The following is a 20530-nucleotide window of genomic DNA, read 5'->3' on the forward strand; positions in this document are numbered from 1 at the left end:
GACTCCTGCTTTCCTTGTTCTCATCTCTTCTTTTGCTTTCACTTTTGGGAGATCTGTCATTCTTTATTAATCCATGCTTTAACCTAGTAGGTCACAGGTCTGGCTCAGTATCTCCTCCTATTTTCAGCATACCTGACTGAGCTACTCTCCCTGCAAACACTTCGTTTTGCTCAGTTCCCCCTTGCACTTCTGCATTCCTAACCGAGTATATCCAACCTCCTATCGGTATTAAAAAGCCTCTTTACAGTCTGCATACCTTCTAACCACATCACCTACCAGCATCCAAAGCAATGACTGAATGCAGATTGATCATTATAATTACATGAGACGGAAATTTATGTTTGCAAGAAATCCAACAATCTCTGTAGCTGCCAGGAAGAGGGGAAGAGCCGGAAAGATGGTAGGGTATCTGTAAATCTGAATTGTTTATTCTACCTACAAGCCTTTCCAATGCTGATTTACTGAAATGTATGTGTATAGTACACTGTACTATATACGATTCTTATACTAGAGGAGAAAGCAAAGGCTGGACAGCTATTATATTCGATTAAAAAATAAAAGTAAATGCATCTCTATTTCAAAAAATGCTTAAAAAAAAAAAAAAAAGAAGAAGAAAAAGAAAAAGAAAAAAAAATATATATATATATAGGTCTGCAGTACTTAGCATTGTATTAAAATAACTGTCATTTGAAACTTATTTTATAGCTTCCAGCTCCCACAATTAAGGGATTTATTTATTTATTTATTTATTTGTGTTGAAATTATTCTGAAACAAAGCCGTCTTCCTCCAGGTTCATGTCCCATTGACCTTCAATACCACGTTGTCCTCCCCACTGCAGGAACAGCACATGCTCTTGCCAAACAGCCTAGAGAAGGGCTGAGCTGTGCTGACATTTCCTCAGCCGAGATATTAATAGTGTCTGTCTCCCACGCTCGGCACAGCTGACAATTTTCATGAAACTCATAGGAAATTAATATATTTGAACCCTCGGCTTTGTGTCAAACTTGGTTAGAGCTGCCTCAAAAGTCATGGCAAAGGGGATGACAGGCAGCCTGTGAGGCGGTACAAGCCCCTTTTCCTTAGGAAATTGCACTAAATTCCAAGCTCCTACCTGTAAAGATTTTGAAGACAAGTCTGAAAATACGATAAAGTGCATTCTATGGGCTTATGGACAAGAAAGCAGATTGCAAGAGGTTAACATCTGATAAAAATGGAACCAGGTTCTAGGCAGACTCACTGAAGTGTCAGGGTTTGGCAATAGCATGATTACGAGCTTTTTATTTGTTTAAAATTTAAAATAAATAAATAAATAAAATAAATAAATAAGGTGATTCAGCTCCTGACACTTTTCGCTTTTTCCACTTTTTGCTTTGGACTCCTGTTGCTTTGCAGATGGGAGCGCACAGCACTGGAAGCCTGGTGCTGAGGGATGTGGAACAGAAACCTGCCTCACACCCATTTAACAAAAACAGTATTTGTGAGTAGTACCCTGGTTGTGGGGAAAGAAAAAAAAAAAAAAAAAAAGTCCCTAAAAAAGGAGCAAAGCAACAAAATCAGCCCTTCAGCTGCCTGCTCCTCCCTGTGACCCCTCAACTTCACGTGGCTTCACTTATACCTCGGATATCAGCTTAAATTTTTATCACTCTAAGATTTTTTTTGGAAAACGTCCAAGCTCTGTTTGATACCTGCTCTCTGAAACTGCAGTTCTCAACTCAACCCAGCCCAAAGGTCGTTTTTAAAAATGTTTCTGTGGTACGTGATGCTGGTTTAACACATTCCAGCAGCGCAGACCACAGAGGTGTGAGCTGTGCCTCGTCCAGCACAGCCCAAAAGCCGAAGGCCGGCATACCCCAACTCAATTTTGTAATTTTTGCCCACAAATACCCCAACCCAAGGCTTTTTGCCCACAAATTTGAGCTTTTTAATTTTTTTTTTTCCACAAAAGCTCACTTAAAACTCTGTGAAAACCCAATTTTTCCCACAACCTTTGAAAAAACCGGCAACTTCTTTCTCCAAAATAAAAACTACTGTGGTACTTTTTTAAAAAAATGTATTTATTTAATGTATTTATTTCTCCAATGCCCCTCAGCGAGCGGTTTCGATCCCCTCAGAGGCTTTTCCCGCCCTTTTCCTGAGGCGGCCGTTGCCGCCCCAACGGTCGGTGGCGGCGGGTTGCGCATGCGCGGGTGGGCGCCATGGTAACGGGGCAGCTGCGGCCGGGGGGGGGCCGGGACCGGGACCGGGACCGGGATCAAAATCGGGATCAAAATCGGGACCGGGATCAGAACCGGGACCGGGACCGGGATCCGGACCCGTTCAGCGCTTGGTGTCCGCCGCCGGCAGGGCGGGGGGTGTGCGGGTAGCGCCGCGTTGCTGTGGGGTGGGCCGGCCGGGAAGAAGCTGAGGAAAAATTTTAATTAAATATTTTTTTTTTTTTAATTTTTCACGCGTGGAGAAAGGGGACGGGAAGGCTTTGGGAGGTGTGGAGGGAAGCGGTGGGATCCTGCCCTGTGCTACCCTGCTGCTACCTACTAGTAGGGTCTTGCTGTGGGGCCATTGGGGGCTGTGGCCCAGGCTCTACTATTTTCTCATCTCCTTTCCTCTCCTCCCTGGCCAGGCATCTGCTGGGAGATCCCCTACGAGACCACAAAATCTGTGCAGGGAAGCTCCGAGTCCTGGACCCTGGCAGAGCTCAGAGTTACCTCAGTGGTGGTTCTGTGCTTTTAGGTATGGCACACCGGGTCCTGGCTGTGCAAGGACCTATTTTCCCTCTTCCTTTATCCTCTAACTAAAGTTTAGGGCGAATAATAGTAATGTGTTGCAGAGTGTGTGACTCGCTACGTGATTGTGTGTTGCAGGGACCATCTTCAGGGCTTAGCGTGGAGGCTCCCAGCTCACTGACAGGACTTAACCATGGTAATGCAGGTTTGATTCTTCCGATTAGTGTTGATTCCACATTTTAAGGAAGGGGTGTTAATAGCCAAAAGGCTCCGTTCCACGGCTGCAGGGCATAACCTGAACTGCACACTTTGATGTTGTGTGTAAGTCTGCCCCACATTCTGGCTTCTAGATCTTTCTTGCAGTTTACAGACTCTAGGCTGTAAAAGTCTGTAGGCATCTTAGAAAGCCCCAAATCCAATTCCTTGCGGGTGAGTGAAAACACCACACAAATGTGGATATCCTGGTGTTTTTTTTTAAGAGTTAGGAACTCTGAGCTGCTTCAGTCCTGCCTCTAACTGCCAAAAAAAGAGCTGCACTCTGTTCAACTTTGGTTGCCTGATAAATCCTTAAGAAATTCCGGGACTGTTGGCTGTTATGCCACACATTGGCTCTGGCACTGCCTTCTGTGCATGTGTACACGAGGTGTGACATCCGACAGCGTTTGTGGTGCTGTCAAGGAGCTTGTTAGCTGCCCACGTTTTGGGAACCCCTTCTCTAGGCTGTGCTGGAGCGCATGAGCTGACTGCAGACTGCAGCTTTCCGATGCCACCACATTTAATAAGAGACAGAAAAAGCCAGTTGCTGACAATGACCGACTGCTGACATTCAAAGCCCTGAGGTCAGGGGTAGCTGTTGCAGAGAGACAGCAGGAGCAGTGAGTCAGCTTTAGACCAAAGACATTCCCTGCTTCTCACTGCAGACTTATTACAACAGTTTGGCCTTACCTGTAAGCACCTTTTGTATTTTGAAAGAGCAGCTACAGGCCAGGTTCTGACCGGGAACCTAATTAAGCTCACAAAATCTGCCATGACCCTGCTGGGAGCACAAACTGGGAGCGTGGTTCAGGAGGCTGGCTGAAAAATCTGATGTCAGCATCCACTCTGAAGTGTACACATTCCAGCACATAAAGTATTCAACAAGTTCTGTCCAATTAAGGTCTGTATAAAAGGCTTGTCGCCCTCTCTGATGCGTGTCTGGGTTCAAGTAGTTTGCAGTCTGCATGACTGAAACTTTAGGAACAATGCCACCAGCATCTGCAGCTTTCGCTCTGTTTTTTTTCTGCTGGTCTGTCTTTTTTGTTTCTCTTCTTGTGGTGCGTTTTATATGGACCTCATGATTTCTATTTATTTTTTTTTCTGCTTGGCTGATAGCTGCATACGGCCTTCGCACCCATCCGTTTTATTTTGAATGAATCGCACAGAACTGTTAATTAGTGGTGTGCAAAGTTAGTCAAATAACAGAAACGGGTGGGCAGATGCAGAAGGTGACTTGGTGTGTACAAAAAGTGCTCTTGGCATCAGACCAAGGGTCGAATACTTTCGGTCACTCGTGATGTGCAAATGCTCCTGTCCGGCCTTTTCTCTGGGGCTAGCTCTTGCTCTATCCATTCCTGGGACGCTGCCCACCTTGTGGCTTTGTGCTGCCATCACCTTTTTCCTGCCCACACAGCAGCAAGGAGAGATCCCTGCGGGTCCCCGAGCTGCTTTCTGTCGCTCAGCACCTGGAGGCAGCGTCTTCCACGCACACATACTCCAGGCTTCCTGCGAGGAGTGCCCAGGGTGGGTGAGAAAATAATCCTGGGAGTGAATCAGAGGCTGGCAAACCCCTCTTGGAGGCACGAGGCTGGGTGTTCAGGCAGCAGCACTCCTCAGGTGGAGTTAACGGGAGTCTTTGGCCCGCTCCAGGGTCTGGATGAGTTTTAGCAGCCCCGCTTCCTACACAGAGAATGGCAGAGCTGCTGTTTAGATTTGTGTTACCGTCAGCGGTAGAGGAGCAGCATGCATTAATTAAAAAATCAATTGAAAAGAATGCTTGATTTCCATTATGCACAACCCTTTTTTTAGCCCGACAGAAGCACGGCGGAACACTAATCATCCCTGTCTGATGACTTGAAAGATTCTTACAGGCTATAGAGCAAATATGGATTTGGTGAAAGTGTTTTAATGCTTGGTAGTCCCTACATAAAATCACCACAAAGTACAGGAGGCTGGTGGGGGGCTCTGAGCTAATGCTGCAAGCCAGGACCATGATGCAGTGAAGCTGTTGAGGATGTCTCAGGATCCTCTACCCAGAATCCAAACGATCCAGATGCAGAGCTAACTGTGTGTTTTTGTGGTCATTTTCTCTCTGCAGGCGGGTAAAAGTAGTAAGCCCAAGCGTGCCAAAGGCAAAAGCTCCAAAAAGAAAGGGAAGAAGGCGGTGAAGGACGTGGATATCCTCAGCCCAGCTGCCATGCTCAACGCCTACTACGTCTGCCACAACGCCCCCGCCTGCCTGGAGTTGCGGGGCTTTCCCTGGCCTGGCTCCCCCAAAAAGAAGGGCAAGAAACGAAAGTAAGCAGGTGGCCGGGGAGCAAAGTACACGATGGAAACCAAGCTCCCCAGTGAAGAAGAGGCTTTTTTGAGTATTACTCATGCTGACATCTCCAGTGGTTAGCTCAAATACGTTGCCATAATCACTGCTGTGTCTGTACAAAGACACTCTTACGTGGCTCAAGCACAGAGTGACAAGTGGTGAGTGATGTCTGTGCCATCGTAATTCAGCAGTAGCCCTTAGCCCTCCAGTTCTGTATGGAATAAAATGTTGTGCCTCGGCAGTCTGAAGGCTTTGTGCTGGGGTTTTCTTTGCCCCACAAGTGGGAAGTGCTCCCCAGTACATTCTGCATTTAGTGCTGGAGCACCTCCAGTTGTTTCACCCAGTGCTGGTGGCAACTGGAGCTCAGAAAATGGATACCACAGGCAGCTCAACAGCGTTAAATATTTCTACATCAGCTTCTCTGAGAGTCACCCGGCGCTCCCTTTCTGGGTCAGCGGAGAGCTGTGCGATGCATTCTGTGCATCTGGGTGATTCACCTCACCCTAAAGGAAATGGGTACGTTTGCTCAGATGAGCAGTGCTTGGAGCTCCGCTGACCGCACCGCCAGCTCTCCTTTGGCCGTGGCGAGATCCTGGAGATCCAGCTGAGGTGTCAGTGCTGTCGTGTTGCAGTTAGAGGTTGGTGAGCTCCCCTACCAGGTCTCCCCTTCTGGTAACCACTCGTGGCCCAAACATCCTGGCTGGAAACCACAAGCCTTACAGTTCAGAGTTGCTTTGCTCCGTTTCCATGTCAGTTTAACGCAGCAGGTAAGTTGCAAAGCAGCATGTCGAGAGAATCTGTGTCTGCCAGAATCTTACAGCACACCACCTGGAAGGATGCAGTGGAGTGCCTGGGACAGGAGAGAATGTGTCTGGAGCTGGTGGAGGCTGTGCAGAGATGGGAAAGAAAGCAAAGTGGCCAGAATCTTGGAATCTAGGAAAATCTAGGAAAAGAGAATCTGCTAGAGTTACTGGAAGGGGAGATGCCCCAGGTCTCTCAGATCCTCGAGTGGCTGTGAGCATGTACGACCGCTCTCTGCACCCAGCAGCACTGTGAGGCGTGCAGGAAGTGTCACACCAGCACTGCAGTTGGTGTCTTGGGGCTGAATAGCAAAGGCCTGTAAAGCCTTATGCTATTTCTCCAGCTTAAAACTTTTCCTTCCATGAAGAGATCTTGATAAAATTATAGTTTTGTGGTGGTGCTTGCAGGCCAGCTACTGCCATCATATAGGCTACTGCAGTACTCCACCAAACTTATTTCAACTACACGTGAAAAAAAACATGATGGGGATCCTGTTTCCTTGCCAATTAGCCTGTAGTTGGTATGTTCTGCTGAGTCAGAGATGTGGTTTGCAGTTTGCTCTGTGCATAGATGTGTCTTCCTCAGTGTTTACTCATATTCTTGCTTCCCCATCACCCACCAGGAAGTCTGGTCACAGCATCTACTTGCTACAATTTCCTCCTAGTGTTCCAAAGCGAGAGAGGACCAAAATTTGTTCCCTCTGTACTTAGCATCTCAAGCTAATCGGTTAAAAATAAATCAAATTGTTCCCTCTTGCTACACAGAACTTTAAGGGAGGGGTGTTTCCACACACCAAGGCAGGAATTCCTTAATATGGGGCAGTCAGCGCCCCGCTCTCAGTGTTTCTCTGCTTCTGGTCAGTTTGCAGGAGGAGAAGCTGAAGAGCAGTACGAGCTCTTGCCAAGATGAAGAGCCCGGTTTAACAGCAATTCCACGCAGGGCAGGTGTTTAGGAAAACAACTTCGTTCTGGGCAACTTCCTCCACAACAGCACCATGCGCGGGTTCCTCTGAAGCAGCTGGCACTTGAGCAGGGCGGCAGGCGGCACGCCGCTCGAGAGGGCTCTGATCTGCTGCGACTGCTGCAAGCAAGCAAAGCCTCTTTTACAGCCATCACAGACTGGAGTTACGATGATATCAAGACTCTGGATCAAAGTTTTACTTTGCAGAACTGACTGGGACAAATAGTGAAATATCATTAGAGGTTTTCTCTTTAAAAACAAAAAGATCTGCTTTTTGTGTGGTGCAGTTGAGCACAGCAGATGGTGACCAGCGAAGTGCAAAGGACAAAGACTCCGCTTTCCAGTATTTCTGAAAAGTTGCTATTCATTTCTTTGGCAACAGACGGAAAACCCTTCCAACTGTCCCAAGCTGAAAAATAAACGCTTTTTCTTCCTTTTTTTTCCCTTTTACCTCTCTCCCGCCTGGATCCATCTCAATTTTGCATGCGATTCAGGCTCCCTGTTGGTTAACGAAGGCCAACAGACACCTCCAAAGAAAAGTCTGGACTTCAAATGCGTCGATTCTCTGCTTGAATACGCTGCTTCAGAGTGCTGCAGACTGCTGCCAGCTTCTAAGGGGCAGTCTGGCTCAAGTGGACGTGACTTCCCAGGCAGTCTGTTGCTGCTGGATGACACAGATACTTCTGTCCTATCACAGTGTGTGAGTTCGATTCTGTGGCAGGCTTTTCTTCCCGCCGGGGTGCAGAGTTTATAAGCTGAGTTTAAGGCGAATAAAGCCAATTCTGCTCAAATCCCCAGAGAATCTTTTGAGGGGAAGCTGGATGCTGGAGAGACCCTTTGCTTTAGGGGCACGGTGCGAGGGAACTTCGCAGCATTGTGTGCATCATCTTGCAGAAAGGCATTTTTTTTCTGGAAGTCGGGCTTCCTTCGTGCTGCTGTTACTCAGCAGTCGCGCAGCGTGCTGCTTTGAGTGTGCGAGGTTAACGTTTCCTGGAGGAAGTTGTACACCGAAACCAGGCTGTTAAAAATACACCGGGTGCTGACGTACGTGTTTGTGGGTGGGGGACGGGGAGGGAAGGAGGGCCACAGGACTGTTGTTGTGCAGAGTGAGTGATGGCTATTTATATAGCAGTTAAAAAAAAGAGGTGATTCACCACACTTGGTATTAGAACATCCCTCAGTCTATGCTTCCATATTGCCTGGTATTTCCTAGCCTGTTACTCTCACGTTAAGAAAAGCATGGTGGATCTTTAGGATAGATAAGAAAGGATCAAGAAGTGGCATGCACCCTTTTGTCTCACTTTTGGATACGCCCTGGCTGTTATTTCCCAACTTCAGGGGAGGACAGTGAGGACTTTTTGGTCATAAATGCTATCTCCATAATGAAAAGGTTACTATGGTGAATTTAAAAACAAAACTAAACAAAACAAAACTTTTGTCCAAAATATATATATTAGATGTTGGCACTGAACAGTGTCAGCAGAAATAAATAAAATAACGTTTTTGGTAGGTTAACTCCTGTCTCATTTGCCCATTTTTCTGGTTTCCCACTGCCACTTCAGACGTTCCTTATAAACCAAGAATGTCATTGAATTTTAATGTCTTTTTTTCTAAGCCTCTCACCTTAGGTTGAGAAAAAGCTTCTGCCTTTTTTTCTTTTGCTAGTAATTGTCGCACAAAAGACTGGAAGGAACAAAAGGTGAGAAGTTGCAGAGGTGACACTGGTGAGTTTCGAGGCCTTCCATTCCAGATGCTGAAATGTTTTTGTTGCATCCTAGTGCTACCCAGTCACCGGTAGTTTCCTGGAGCTATTCCATGAATTCAGGAGTCCTGCTTCTTGGAGATGTTTTTGATGACCCCCTTAGAGGAAGTTTATGAGGTTTTGCCACCACTGAGAGCCTCAGCCCATAGGTTAGTCATGACAGAATCTGGGGGAGAAAATAGCTTTTTCTCTCTTTTTTTTTTTTTTTTTTTTGGTTTAAGCTGCACATAATTTTGTTATTCTTTTAAAGTAAATTCAGTCCTTTAAGCTGGCAGTGTTCCTTCTAGGTTATTGCGATATGACTACAGGAGAAACATAACCAAAGGGGCTTTCTTTTTATTTACTTTTTCAGGCTGATATATTCAGGACTAAGCTAGAATAAACTGAGTGTGAAATCTTTTTTTTTTATGCAAAAAACGGCGTTGTGTCAGCGTGCCTCCTGGTTGTCTTCTAGCTGTAATTGGCACTAAAAGAGAGAAATGGGTAAGAAAAATGAGGAAAATGCTTCATGCAGCACATGGCTACAATGGCTTCCTTGGGATGGCGGTGATTGTATGTCGTGAATGGAGCAGGTCTCTCTTTGGTGAAAATGCTTGAACCAAATACTTTAAAAATTCACCTCTAATTACTGCTGAATGTCAGAATATTTTTAATAGCCGAAACTGCAGGTGATAGGCCAAGTGCTGCTACAAGCTGAAAGGAAGCCCTTTTTAATGCTTGTAGGTAGAATGGAGTACCTGGATTATAAGAAGAAAGCAAAAATACTTAATGCTGCTTAGTGCGAGTTGAAAATTACATTTAACTTCAAAAAAGTCTTATTCAGGGTGGCTCAAATAGGTCACGCATCTCTTGGGGGTACTTTATCTACATCACGTAGTAGCAAGAGCCTGTTCTGGGAAGGAAAAAGAGCCAACTGGGTAAGAGTTCTCCATGCAATCTGAGATGTTAAATCACAAGCTACAAAACTGATGCTTGCATTAAAGCTGTAAGCAATTAGTTACAATAATTACCGCAGCTGGCTTTTGTTTGTTTGTTTTTGTGAGTTTTAAATATAAGGCTATAAATACGGGTCGTCTCACCTCGATTTGCATGTCTGTAGCACAGGTATATCTCTGCCTGAGCAGACATAGGGGACATGACCATGTCTGGACCAGAAAGTGACGGTTCTTTTTCACATTCAGGGCAAACAGCTCGTTTGCTGAAGTATTTCATTCCTCAAAACAAAACAAAACAAAACAAAAGTAAAGAAACTCTTTCTTTACCTGTCTTGGTCTGAAAAAAAAAATGTTTGCAGAATAACTCTGCCCAAATCTCTGTTGGATCCGATGGATGTAGCGCTATCAGATGCTGCGTGATGTAGCACTTGCATGTTGAATACACAGTTACAGCTGTTCGGAGTGCTCCCTGCATTCCAGGAATGAGCTGGGGCCCTTCTTGTTTACACAAAACCTTTCTGTGATAGCTTCTATGGGTTTCTTTCAATGGCTGTTCAAAATGTTACCAAGGTTGGCCGATTTTATTGAAACTGTAACGCTTACGTATGGCGAGAATTCCCCTTGTGTGTTGTTTGAGGATTCTGGGGGTTTCCCTCGCTTGATTTAATGTATCCTTCGCTACAGATTGTTGTGGAGGAGCAAGTGGGAAAGCTTTCTATGTGTAAGATGGATTTTCTCATCAGAGAAGGGGAAGGACCTGCTGGGGTTATCTGTAGAGTTTCACTGGGCTGTAAACAGATTTTATTCAGCCCTTGAGACAGCCGAAGTGAAGACTGGATCACAAGTGGTGTAGATGACTGATGTCATGTTCCTGTCTTTCTTAGCGTGACCTTTCTAAGGAAAGAGAATTATCTTGCCACGAGTTGCTTTGTGCGAGAGCTTCAAAAGGAGAGTTACGGTTGCCTTAAAGCTTCTGACGTGACTTGCAATCTGCTTGTTGGCAACAGTCTGATGCTTGGAGAAATGAAAGGAACAAAATTGCCAGCCCTCATGAAATCACTGTGTCTACTAATGCTGTTGATAGTATTGCCTCTCAGTGACCTTAATTTTGTGTAATCGTACCTTGTACTTCAGATCTTCAAGGTAAGCAGTGCCTAAACAGATGCTTTTTGCTGGGGTATGTTAGAGCTTTCTAAGTGTGAGGCTCTTTGCTTCATTTCCAGTAAAAACCCTTGAGCTTTCTGTGGTGTCTAACTCATGTCAGCGATGTCACCAGAAATAGTTGTGAAAGCTCCTGAGATATTTAATCCAGGAATTTTTGTGCCTTCTGAAAAGATCTATTTTGGGAGCACCTGGTAATTACAGCTTGCCCTTTGGGAACTGTCCAAGCTCTGCTTTCTTAGAATTGAGGTGCTTTGATTCTTTATACTTCTCCGTGGTCTTATGCACGCAGCTTCCATCCTTTCTGTTGCCATCACCAGCAAGCAGGTAGCAGAATAAATCCGAAGCATTTCAAGCTCCTACACTGGCAGTTGATACTTTGCTGTCCTTCCCTGGACCCACAGTTTGGGCCTGTCTCAATGCTTTGACAGCTCTTAAAAGGTCTGGCACTGACGCTGCCTTGGAAGAACAGACAGAATTCCTTTTAATAGTTTGTGTGATTTCAGACTTGCGACCTCCTCAGGGTGTCTGTGATGAGCTGCTCAGTGCTTCTCAAAATGCTTCCTAATTGTCAGGGAATGAAGGAAATCGCTGAATTGTAGAACCTGAGCATTGGCGGGGCTGCAAGAGCGAGGGCCCAGGGTCACCCACACAGCTCAGGGCCATTCCCACACCTACACGTAGCAGGGCTGTGCTTGTCCTGAGCCCACCAGTAGTCACAACCCACAGGTCATCATCTTCACAGCACTCTTTTGTGACGTGAGGATTGCTACATCTCCCTTCCCTTTAAATTCCTTCATTTCAGCTCCTTCTGACAAAAAGGTGTGCTGCTTTTTGCCTCTCATTCCCGTGTCACATTTTTTAAACCTGTTATTCGCGTTTTCCTCAGTGCTTCCCAATGCTACTGCTTCATCAGCACAGGGTGACAATTAGCACCTCCAACAGATGAGCTTGTGCAGCTTGTGCAGCTTTTCTCCTCACGTGTTGCTATATGGGAGTCATAAAACTGAGACTCATGGGATTAATCTCCCCTAAATCTGAATATCTGCAGCTAAGTTTGGACTAGTCATCTAGGTTATTTAGTTCATATGGTAAGAGGAGCTCGGGATGTGATTCTTCTGACTCTGTACAGAGACTTACAGCAGCCCAGGGAGTCCTGTTTAGATACAGGAACCCACATCTAGTGAGACAGATCCCACTCCCTGCGATGCTTAAGAGTCTACTGAAAAAGCAAAGTGAGGTTTAGTGTGGATAGAGAAATGTAGGTTCTCTAAAAAAATGAAGATTGCAGGGAAACCAACATGGCCATGGCTTGGAGACCTGAAGGAATTTGGGCTGAAGGCCATAAAAACGAGTGTCAGAAAACTCAAGAACTTCAGCGACTCTATCAGCTTGGATGAAGAGGGTAAAATCACGTCAGAGATGCAGTTTAGCCTTCCATTAAAAGGAACCCACCTGGCCTGCGCCTTGTGGGCATCCCTGCTCTGAGTACAAAAACACCTCCTGACTCGGGGATGGCAGCGTCTCAGACGCGGAGGAGTCGAGCAAAGACAGCTCCTCGGAGAGGAAGCGCCGTCGTCTTGAGCTTATCACTCCTGCACAGTTGTAAACTCAGCCCTGCTTGCTCCTGCTAATAATAGCCGAGTGGAATTGTGTTCAGACAGCTAGCCCAGCCAGGGGAAATCACCCTGCCTGCTACGCACTTTAGGCAAAATCGCCTCGAGTAACGAAGAAAAGAAAATCATACACGTCCAGCTCGGGGTAATCAGCCTGCAGCGACCGTTTGGGGAATTTATTTCCCTGAGAGAAGCACATGGGACCTGAGGAACGTCTCACAAAGAGCAGGCTGCAGCCCTGTAGGAAAGGCATCAGAGCAGCAGGTTATTTGGAAGCACCGTATGCCACAGCCAGCACCAGGAAGATGTCAGTGGTCTAACGAGATCCCATCCTGCCTCCAAACTCACCACAGTCGTGCTGGCCCCAGCCACCTTGGTGGCTCTGTCCCCCAGCTGGGGACTGGGCTCTCGGGGGCTCCAGCATCAGCACAGCGCTGGTGCAGGACAAGCTTTAGCACAGACATTGATACTCGAGTCACAACCAGGCCAACCCTGTCCTAAAAAGTGATTAAAAGACAATCTTTATCAATTCATTTAAAAAGAAGCCCCAGGCAGCATGTGGGGATGGGAGAGAAAAGGCTTCCTGCCAGCAAAGTTCCCAGCGCGTCTCTTCCTTTTTTAGTCCCTCATCTTTGTCTCTCCGTTAACTATTTCTGCTGTAAGATCGACTGCAGTTTGGTGCTTAGCTGCGAGGAAAAGGCACCGAGAGGCTATACATAATACATAAGTGGGTTCCGACGTGCCAGTCTCTCTCGATAGTTGTTACTATTCCTGCTGCTTCATAGAGATGAGAGCGTGGCGCTCCGCCAGCATTACTGGCTTTTATTTCCAAATACTCCGGGCACTGGCAGAATAGAAACAATTAATCACTAGTTGGGAGAAGTGAAAAGGCAGGTTGCTGCAAGGCACGACCGAAATCCAGGCTGCTTTTGGTTCCTGGATGCTGCGAAAGAGGAACCACGAGAAGTAAAGCTGCTGTCCCCAGGACCAGTCATACAACGTTTGTGTTGCTGCACGTTGGGCCCCCGTTTTGTTGCAGAATCAGAGGCCCCAGCCTGGGTTACCTTCTAGATCCTCACACCATGCAACCCTTTTCTCTGCTGCTGAGAGGATCGAGGTCTCAAGAGTCCGTAGCACAGATCCCTTCTGCTCTAACCCTTCCCTGCTGGTAACGATCTGAGGAAGATGCTGGAAATGGTCTGAGGCTTGAGGCCGCCCCGGAACACTGCTGGTCCAGGCGAGTATTTCAACAGAATTTCAAAAAATTATGCAGTAGAGTCCTAAAATCATTTATTACCACCCAAGAAAGCACATCTGGAGAGACTAACAGAGACTAACTGCTGACTGCCTGATTGCTTTCCATGCTGGGGTTTTTCACAGGTGAAATTATGAGCTGGCTCTGCGTGGTGATGCCAAAGAGCTGTAAAAAAGGGTAAACCATACAGCCAGGGGTACAGCAAAACAGCCCAGAGGGGCCACACTGGAAGCTCCAGTCTTGAGATGGCTACTGGGGAACTTGGCCTGAAATAGAGAAAAATGCTGTGGATGTGTCTTTTTCATGGAAGAACTGACAATCTGGGAAAAAAAAAAGACCAAATAAGTAATAAAAAGCCTGAAGAGCTGGCCTCCCCCTAGTAGCAGGCAGGGCTGGTCACGTTCTCTTCAGACTCTTCACTCTTACCCATCGTGTTCCGTCAGTGGAGTTCTGATGCTCCTCACGCTCTGTGCAGAAAAATGGAGAGATTGGCGTTTGCAGAACTTCACCGAACTACATTGGAGCAGGAGGAGAGAAAATAAGCTGGAAATATCTGAGTGTCATTGGTACAGCAGCACGAAGCTGAAGATCCAGGTGCGAAGAGCTAAACTGCAGAGGGGATATTCAGGTGAAAGCCCAGGAATTTGTGTTTGTGAGGGTGATGCTGCAGGAACCCGCTACCCTACCAGTAGAAGCTCTCCAGAGTGACTGGACCCATGTGGATTTTGGTGGCTAGGAGCCTTAACAGAGCTTTTCTTCAGAGGAATCTTCCCCAAAATCACTCGGCTTTGGCCTCATCTGGCTGCAGAGAAGCTGTGGCATCCAGAGCCCCATCAAGGCTACTTACAACTAACACATTGCCCTATCAATGTTCTCCCCGGGGTAATGAAAATGAGCTTGGCTCTTTATGAGCCGTGCGAATCTGTTTTATTGCACATTACTGAACATCCACTGCTGCAAAGATTCAGGTTAAAGGCAAGCAATGGATGCATCTTTTTTTTTTTTATTTATTATTTTTAAACCTGAAAAAGAGAGAAAAGGAGAAAGCCACGCAGCTGTGTCTGTAGTTTTCCTCCTCAGTCTGCACTGTGAACATTTAAAAACTGCTCGGTTACAAAACCGCTAAGTCATCGGGGTGTTTGTTGTCAGCACCGTGGGTGAATCAATTGCTTTTCTCTTCCGTGGGCTTGAGATGCACGAAAACTCCACGGGCAAGAAGAAAGATGGATCCGCTTTTTCTCTCCCGATGATACAAGACGCTCAGTGGCTGGGTTTCCTCCTTCCAAGCGCAGGCAGCTAGAAAGTGCCAGCAGGCAGCAGCAGATTTGTTAACTCCGAGGCAGCGAGGACATTTTGTAGGAAGCAGACTCAGAACAGAGCTGCTGCCAGGAGCTCGTCTTCCGCTGCACAACCACGTGCAGCTCCTTCATCTCCAGCACGCCACAGCCCAACCTTCCTGTGCAAACCCGGTGAGATATCAGGCTCTCGGTCACCGTGAGGTCTTCTGTCACGATACAAGCAGGTCGGTGTGTTCAGCAAGTCCTAAAGCTATCCCTGTGACTCCAAAGCACTTTTTGGAGAAATCATCTCCTTCCTCCCCACATGGGCTCAGCTGATGGGAGCGATGTTTTGGGTTGAGCTGGGCTGTGAGCTGTGCTAAGCATGCTAGCAGGGGCACGTGTCTCACCCCCTAACAAAAACATCATCTCCCTGATCCCTAAAATCCATCTTATTCTTTCTCTCTACGTACGTCCATCTTATTTTTTCTTCTCTAGTACGCTGCTACTTCCAAGCCACCCAGCTCACTGCCACAGGCACTCCCAGTCCCCTCACACTTTCCCATGCACCCTTTGCTAGGCAATCCTTCCTTCTTACTCATCTGTTGTTTGTTTTTTTTTGCTCTGGAGCAGAATTCACCAGCCAAAGGCAGGGAGGATGGCTAAAACACCCCGTACCGAGTCCCCGATGTCTCTCCCACAGCCTCGCAGCACCTGAGCAGCCACACCTGCCTGGCAGGCTGCTAACATCATCCCCATGTTATAAATTCCACCTTTTCTTTCCCCAAACCGAGGATGTGAAGATTATTTACGCCTTCTGGCCCTGCCCTGTCACCAGATCTCCTTTTTCCCACCACGCATCGTCTGCCTTTACCCAGCTAACCTCCTCCCCTCCTTCTCTGTGCTGGATGTGGCGTGTCTTGACCAGCCCCGGCATCCCCACGGGGTGCGAGCCAAGCTCCCGACCCTTCAGCAGGCAAAATGCACATTTGTGCTCGCAGTGAGCCTTGTGCCAACCCTCACCCTGTGGGGGTATGGGTCTGTGACACGAGGCAGCCTGGGCTTTGCTGGATCTCCACGAGAACCTGGGGAAATGTGCTGATGCGGATTTTTCCTAAGAGGCAGAATCAGTTTGTTCATACTGGGAAAATTTCCCTCTTGAGGCCCCTTTTGGTGCATCCCAAATCAACGTCCACGCCATTCCCTGGCAAGAGCTTTGGGTCCTGTCTGCTCTCTTCACCTAAGTGAGTGCTTTTTGAGAGGGGTGGAGAAGAAATGAGCCCGTGTCAGGCCCAGCCAAGCACACTCAGCCACTGCCCTGCAGATGCGCACTTCCACAAGCCCACGGCTTCACCTGCCCACTCCAAACCAATTCGCAACGTGTGGCCAGGGAAATATGCAGCCAGGTGGGACCCTGGGACGTCACCGTCAGCCATCCCTCTCCCTGAGGCAGCAGCAACTCTACCTACAGCATTCCTGAGCAGCATTTGCCCAACCTGTTCTTAAAACCTCCAAGAGGGGAGACTCCAGAACCTCCGGAAGCCCTTCCAGGATTCTGCCATCCTACCATTACGGAAGTTTTTTGGTGTCTCATGGGGTTCTACCTTCCTGTGACGTCCAGGGAAGTGACCTTCCTCCTTCCAGCCCCACTGCGGGTTACACCGGGCCTTTCAGGTGGCACAGGCCCAGCTCTCCGTGCTTGTGGCCCCGTTCCAAAACTGCTGATTAGCACAAGGGAATTCCACAGCTATTACAGTCCGTGTCAGCTGCCTCTACGCCTGCCCGCGCTGGCAGGGCATTACCCTGTCTTCACGGAGCAGCAAGGCCCCACCAAGACCCCTCCACGGCTCTGGAGCAAAAGCTACACTCATTTCAGCAACCGGTGTAAATCATCATTGGGCCCAGATCCACATTTTGTACCTATGAAAGACCAACGATGGAAATCCAGAGCACCCCAAACGCGGAGTAACCCAGTCTATGGGCTAAGCCGACACTGGTGCAAAAAACAGGTGTTTTTTCCCCAAAAAACACACTGTGAGAGCGTGCACGTGGCTGCAGAGCTCCCAGAGAAACGCAGGGGCACTGCAGAGGCAACAAGTGAAGTGTGACTGCGGAGTGGACATTCGATCCCGAGCTGACCTGACACGCATGTCGATTGCCTCGGCCGGCTCTGCAGACGGGGGCACGTCTCGGAGAGGTTTTCGCCCTGTGCTTTCCGTAGTCTTGCATCTTCAGATGGTTGTAGCGCGGTCATAACTTCCTGCCTTCACATTTACAATTGCTTTATCGCATCTGTTAATAGGAAAAATTGGTGGCTGTGCTTCATTCCGCCTATGGGGTGAAGTTATTTCTGTATTTGGCTATCGGTTTATACAATTTGGGAGCTGGTAGCCATGTGAGATACGTCCCATTTCAGAGGGATGGGTATCGCATGCTCCAAGGGAAGCTGTAAAATTCCAGCAGTGGCTATTAACATAATGAGAAAAATATTATCAGTTTTAGTACAGTGACATACCCATGGAAGAGGTTTCTACGAGGCACAGATGGTAGGCTGACGTCCTGAAATTTAAAAAAAAAAATGTATATGCAACAAAAATAAAACCACGATTGCTGTAAAATAAAAGCCTACTGAATTTTTGACCTGCCAGCTCTCTAGCGGAGCGCTTAACGTACATCTAGGATCCTTAAGGAAGGAACATTACCGAAAATATTTTGCTTTCCAGGCCGCTGTAAACCAGATTTTATTAACTTTTCTCTTGAGCATCCATCCACGTTGCACTTTCCACGCCATTCTTTACTTGAGGAGAACGCGTCTTAAATTTGACAGTTTCGGTCCATCAGTCTGAAGTCCCTCCTTAAGACTCCCTGCTATAAATCGCACATATCTATTTTTACTATTTTGTACCATTTTTTGTACTACTTTTTCCTTTTTTTCCTGTGTTCCAAGTCCTTTACACTTCAGGCTCCCACTGAAACCACAGGTTGCTCTGGTACACGGACACCTTCCTGTGACAAGACCACGGTCCCAGTGCAGGTCTTTGAGCCCTGATACAACAAGAAAACATTAGATTTCACACATTAGAAAGCGCAGTTTGGGGTCATTTTGCATTATTTCGAGTTATTTTGAAACCCGGCTTAGCTCAGCAACATGGCTGAGAAAGTAGAGTTTGAGGGAGGTGAAGGTGGGGAAGCAGAGAGCCAGAATGTCCCAAAACCGCGCTTTTTTTGACAGCAAAACACACTTTTTTTTGACAGCAAAACACGACGGGGCACCGCCGAGCCCGGCTCCCCCTCAGCCCTTTCCCGCCCTCCTCCCTGAGGCGCGGGGCGACCTCCCCAAGATGGCGCCTCCCCCGTCCCCCCCCACCTCACCCTACACCCCCCTCCCCACACCCCCCTCACCCCCCCCACCCCCAAATCCCCCATATTCCCCCCCCTCCCCTCTCCCCCTCCCCAAATTCCCCCCCTCCTCCCCTCTTTTTCCACCCCTCGCCCTCCTCCTCATGGCGGCGGCGCCGCGCCATGACGCCACCCTCCCTCCTCCCCACCCCCCCCACCTTTTTTTTTTTTTTTTTTTTTTTTTTTTTTCTCTCCTTCTCCCCCCCCCCCCCCCTCCTCCTCCTCCCCTCCCTCCCTCCCTCCCTCGGCCTCCTCCTCCTCCTCCTCTCCCTCTCGCCATTGCGGCGGCTCAGGGCTCGAGCCCCGCCGCTTCCTCCCTCCCCCTTCCCCGAGGGGGGCTCCCCCCCTTTTTTTTTTTTTTTTTTTTTTTTTTTTTTTTCCTCTCTCTCTCTCTCCTCTCTTCCCTCCCTCCCTCCCCGCCGCAGGCTTCCACGGCGCAGGCCCGCCGCAGCGCAGCCGCTCTGAGGTGAGCGTCCTACCGCGCAATCTCCCAGCTCCTCCAGCCCCGGCGCAGCCGCAGCAACGCGGGGGCCCCCACCGGCCGATCCCGGACCCCCCCCCTTACACCTTTTCCCCTTTTTTTTCCCCTTCTTTCCCCCCCCTTTTTTAAAATCCCTTTCCCTTTCCTCCCCTCACGCCCCGCTCCTCGCCTCACGGGGCCGCCTTTTTCATTAGGCCGCGCTAGGCCTCGGGGTGGGGGGGGGGGGCGGTGAAGGCGCCGCTGTGGTGGTTTTTAGGGGGTGTTTGGGGGGGGGACACCGGGACATGGCCACCCCACAACGACCGGGGGGGGCTGCGGGACGCCCCCCACAACCTCAGGGGAGCCCTCGAAGGCCTCAGCCCGGAGCCTGGGGGGGGGGGGCACCGGGAGCGCGGCCCCGTTCCCTGCCCCCCCCCCCCCCCCCCCCCGGGTTTACCTCAGGGCCCCGCTGGAGTTTTCCCCCCTTTTTTCCTCCCCCCTCTCGTTAATTTCCCCCCCTTTTATTTTTTTTTCACGCCTAATGGTCTTACATTTCCCCCCCCTATTTCTATTTCTTTCCTTTTTCCCTCCCCTTTTTAGTTTTCTTCCTTTTTCCCTCCCCTTTTTATTTTCCCCCGTTTTCCTCCCCGTTTTGAATATTTTCTTTTCCCTCCTTTTTAATTTCCCCCCTTTTTATTTTTCCCCTTTTAATTTTCTCCCCTTTCCCCTCCTTTTTAATATTCTTATTTTTCCTCTCTTTTTAATATTATCCATTTTTAATATTCTCCCTTTTTAACATTCTCCTTTTCCCCCCCTTTTAATAATTTTTCCCCCTTTCCCCCCCTTTTAATAATTTTCCCCCCCTTTTAATAATTTTCCCCCCCTTTTAATAATTTTTCCCCCCCTTTTAATAATTTTTCCCCCCCTTTTAATAATTTTTCCCCCCCTTTTAATAATTTTTCCCCTTTTCCCCCCCTTTTAATAATTTTTTCTCCTTCCCCCCCTTTTAATAATTTTTTCTCCCCTTCCCCCCTTTTTTATTTTTTTCCTCCCTTTTTATTTTTTCTCCTCTTTCCTTCCCAATTTTATTTTTCTTCTCTTTTCATTGCCCTTTTAATATCCCCCCTTTTTATTTTTTCTCCCTTTTCCCCCCTTTTAATTTTGATCCCTTTTTCCCATCTATCCCCTCCTTTTTATTTTTTCCTTTTTCCCCCATTTTTAATTTTTCCCCTCTTCCCTCCATTTTTAATTTCCCTCTTTTCCCCTGCTTTTTATTTTTTTCCCTTCTCCCCTTTTTAATTTTTCCTTCTTCCCCCACTTCTTATTTCCCCCTTTTATATTTTGATCCCCTCTTCTATATTTTGACTCCCCTTTCCCGTCTTTTTATATTTTGACCCCCTTTTCTCCCCTTTTTATATTCCCCCTCTTTCCCCCCTTCTTATATTTTCCTCTTTTATATCCCCTTTTCCCCCTTTTTATATTTTGACCCCTCTTTTCCCCCCTTTTTATATTTCCCCCCTTTTTATATTCCCCCTTTCACCCCTTTCCTAAATTTCCCCCTTTTTATTCCTTCCCCCTTTTCATATTCTCCCCTTTTTATTTTCCTCC

The 20530-nt window shown here is 47.7% G+C and overlaps 2 protein-coding genes and 1 long non-coding RNA gene across 16 annotated transcripts in view; 2 read left to right on the top strand and 1 right to left on the bottom strand.

Moving 5' to 3' along the window:
- The first annotated feature begins 1393 nt into the window (after nt 1–1393).
- On the top strand, nt 1394–8756 carry SMKR1 (small lysine rich protein 1). Of its 7 annotated transcripts, none has more exons than XM_027461748.3 (5): nt 1394–1478; nt 2619–2728; nt 2860–2917; nt 5075–5274; nt 6959–8756. In XM_027461748.3, exons 3-5 carry the CDS (start codon nt 2915–2917, stop codon nt 7047–7049), a joined length of 294 nt encoding a protein of 97 aa, XP_027317549.2. In that variant the 5' UTR covers nt 1394–1478; nt 2619–2728; nt 2860–2914; the 3' UTR covers nt 7050–8756. The 7 variants fall into 7 exon arrangements, with proteins under 7 accessions (XP_027317549.2, XP_027317558.2, XP_027317564.2 ...); XM_027461757.3 differs by lacking the exon at nt 1394–1478 and adding an exon at nt 2134–2199; XM_027461763.3 differs by lacking the exon at nt 1394–1478 and adding an exon at nt 2144–2187.
- Nucleotides 8757–9002: 246 nt separating this feature from the next.
- Nucleotides 9003–19019, bottom strand: LOC119718463 (uncharacterized). Of its 7 annotated transcripts, none has more exons than XR_011809615.1 (4): nt 17766–18507; nt 17579–17622; nt 10082–17355; nt 9003–9556 (listed from the first exon to the last, which is right to left on the bottom strand). It is a non-coding gene; the product is annotated as an uncharacterized lncRNA (long non-coding RNA). The 7 variants fall into 7 exon arrangements; XR_011809622.1 differs by lacking the exon at nt 9003–9556 and adding an exon at nt 18942–19019 and having other exon boundaries at nt 13805–17355; nt 17766–18108; XR_011809629.1 differs by lacking the exon at nt 9003–9556 and adding an exon at nt 18550–18568 and having other exon boundaries at nt 13805–17355; nt 17766–18108.
- The window catches only part of NRF1 (nuclear respiratory factor 1), a 51216-nt gene continuing 49462 nt past the window's right edge, over nt 18777–20530 (top strand). The window contains exon 1 of one of the 2 annotated variants that reach the window (XM_072038291.1): nt 18777–18928. The gene's annotated coding sequence lies outside the window, so the exon portion shown is untranslated. The remainder of the gene's footprint in view (nt 18929–20530) is intronic. The other variant, XM_072038260.1, reaches the window with a different exon arrangement.

This window comes from Anas platyrhynchos, chromosome 1 (genome assembly GCF_047663525.1).
Source record: "Anas platyrhynchos isolate ZD024472 breed Pekin duck chromosome 1, IASCAAS_PekinDuck_T2T, whole genome shotgun sequence".
Lineage (NCBI taxonomy): Eukaryota > Metazoa > Chordata > Aves > Anseriformes > Anatidae > Anas > Anas platyrhynchos.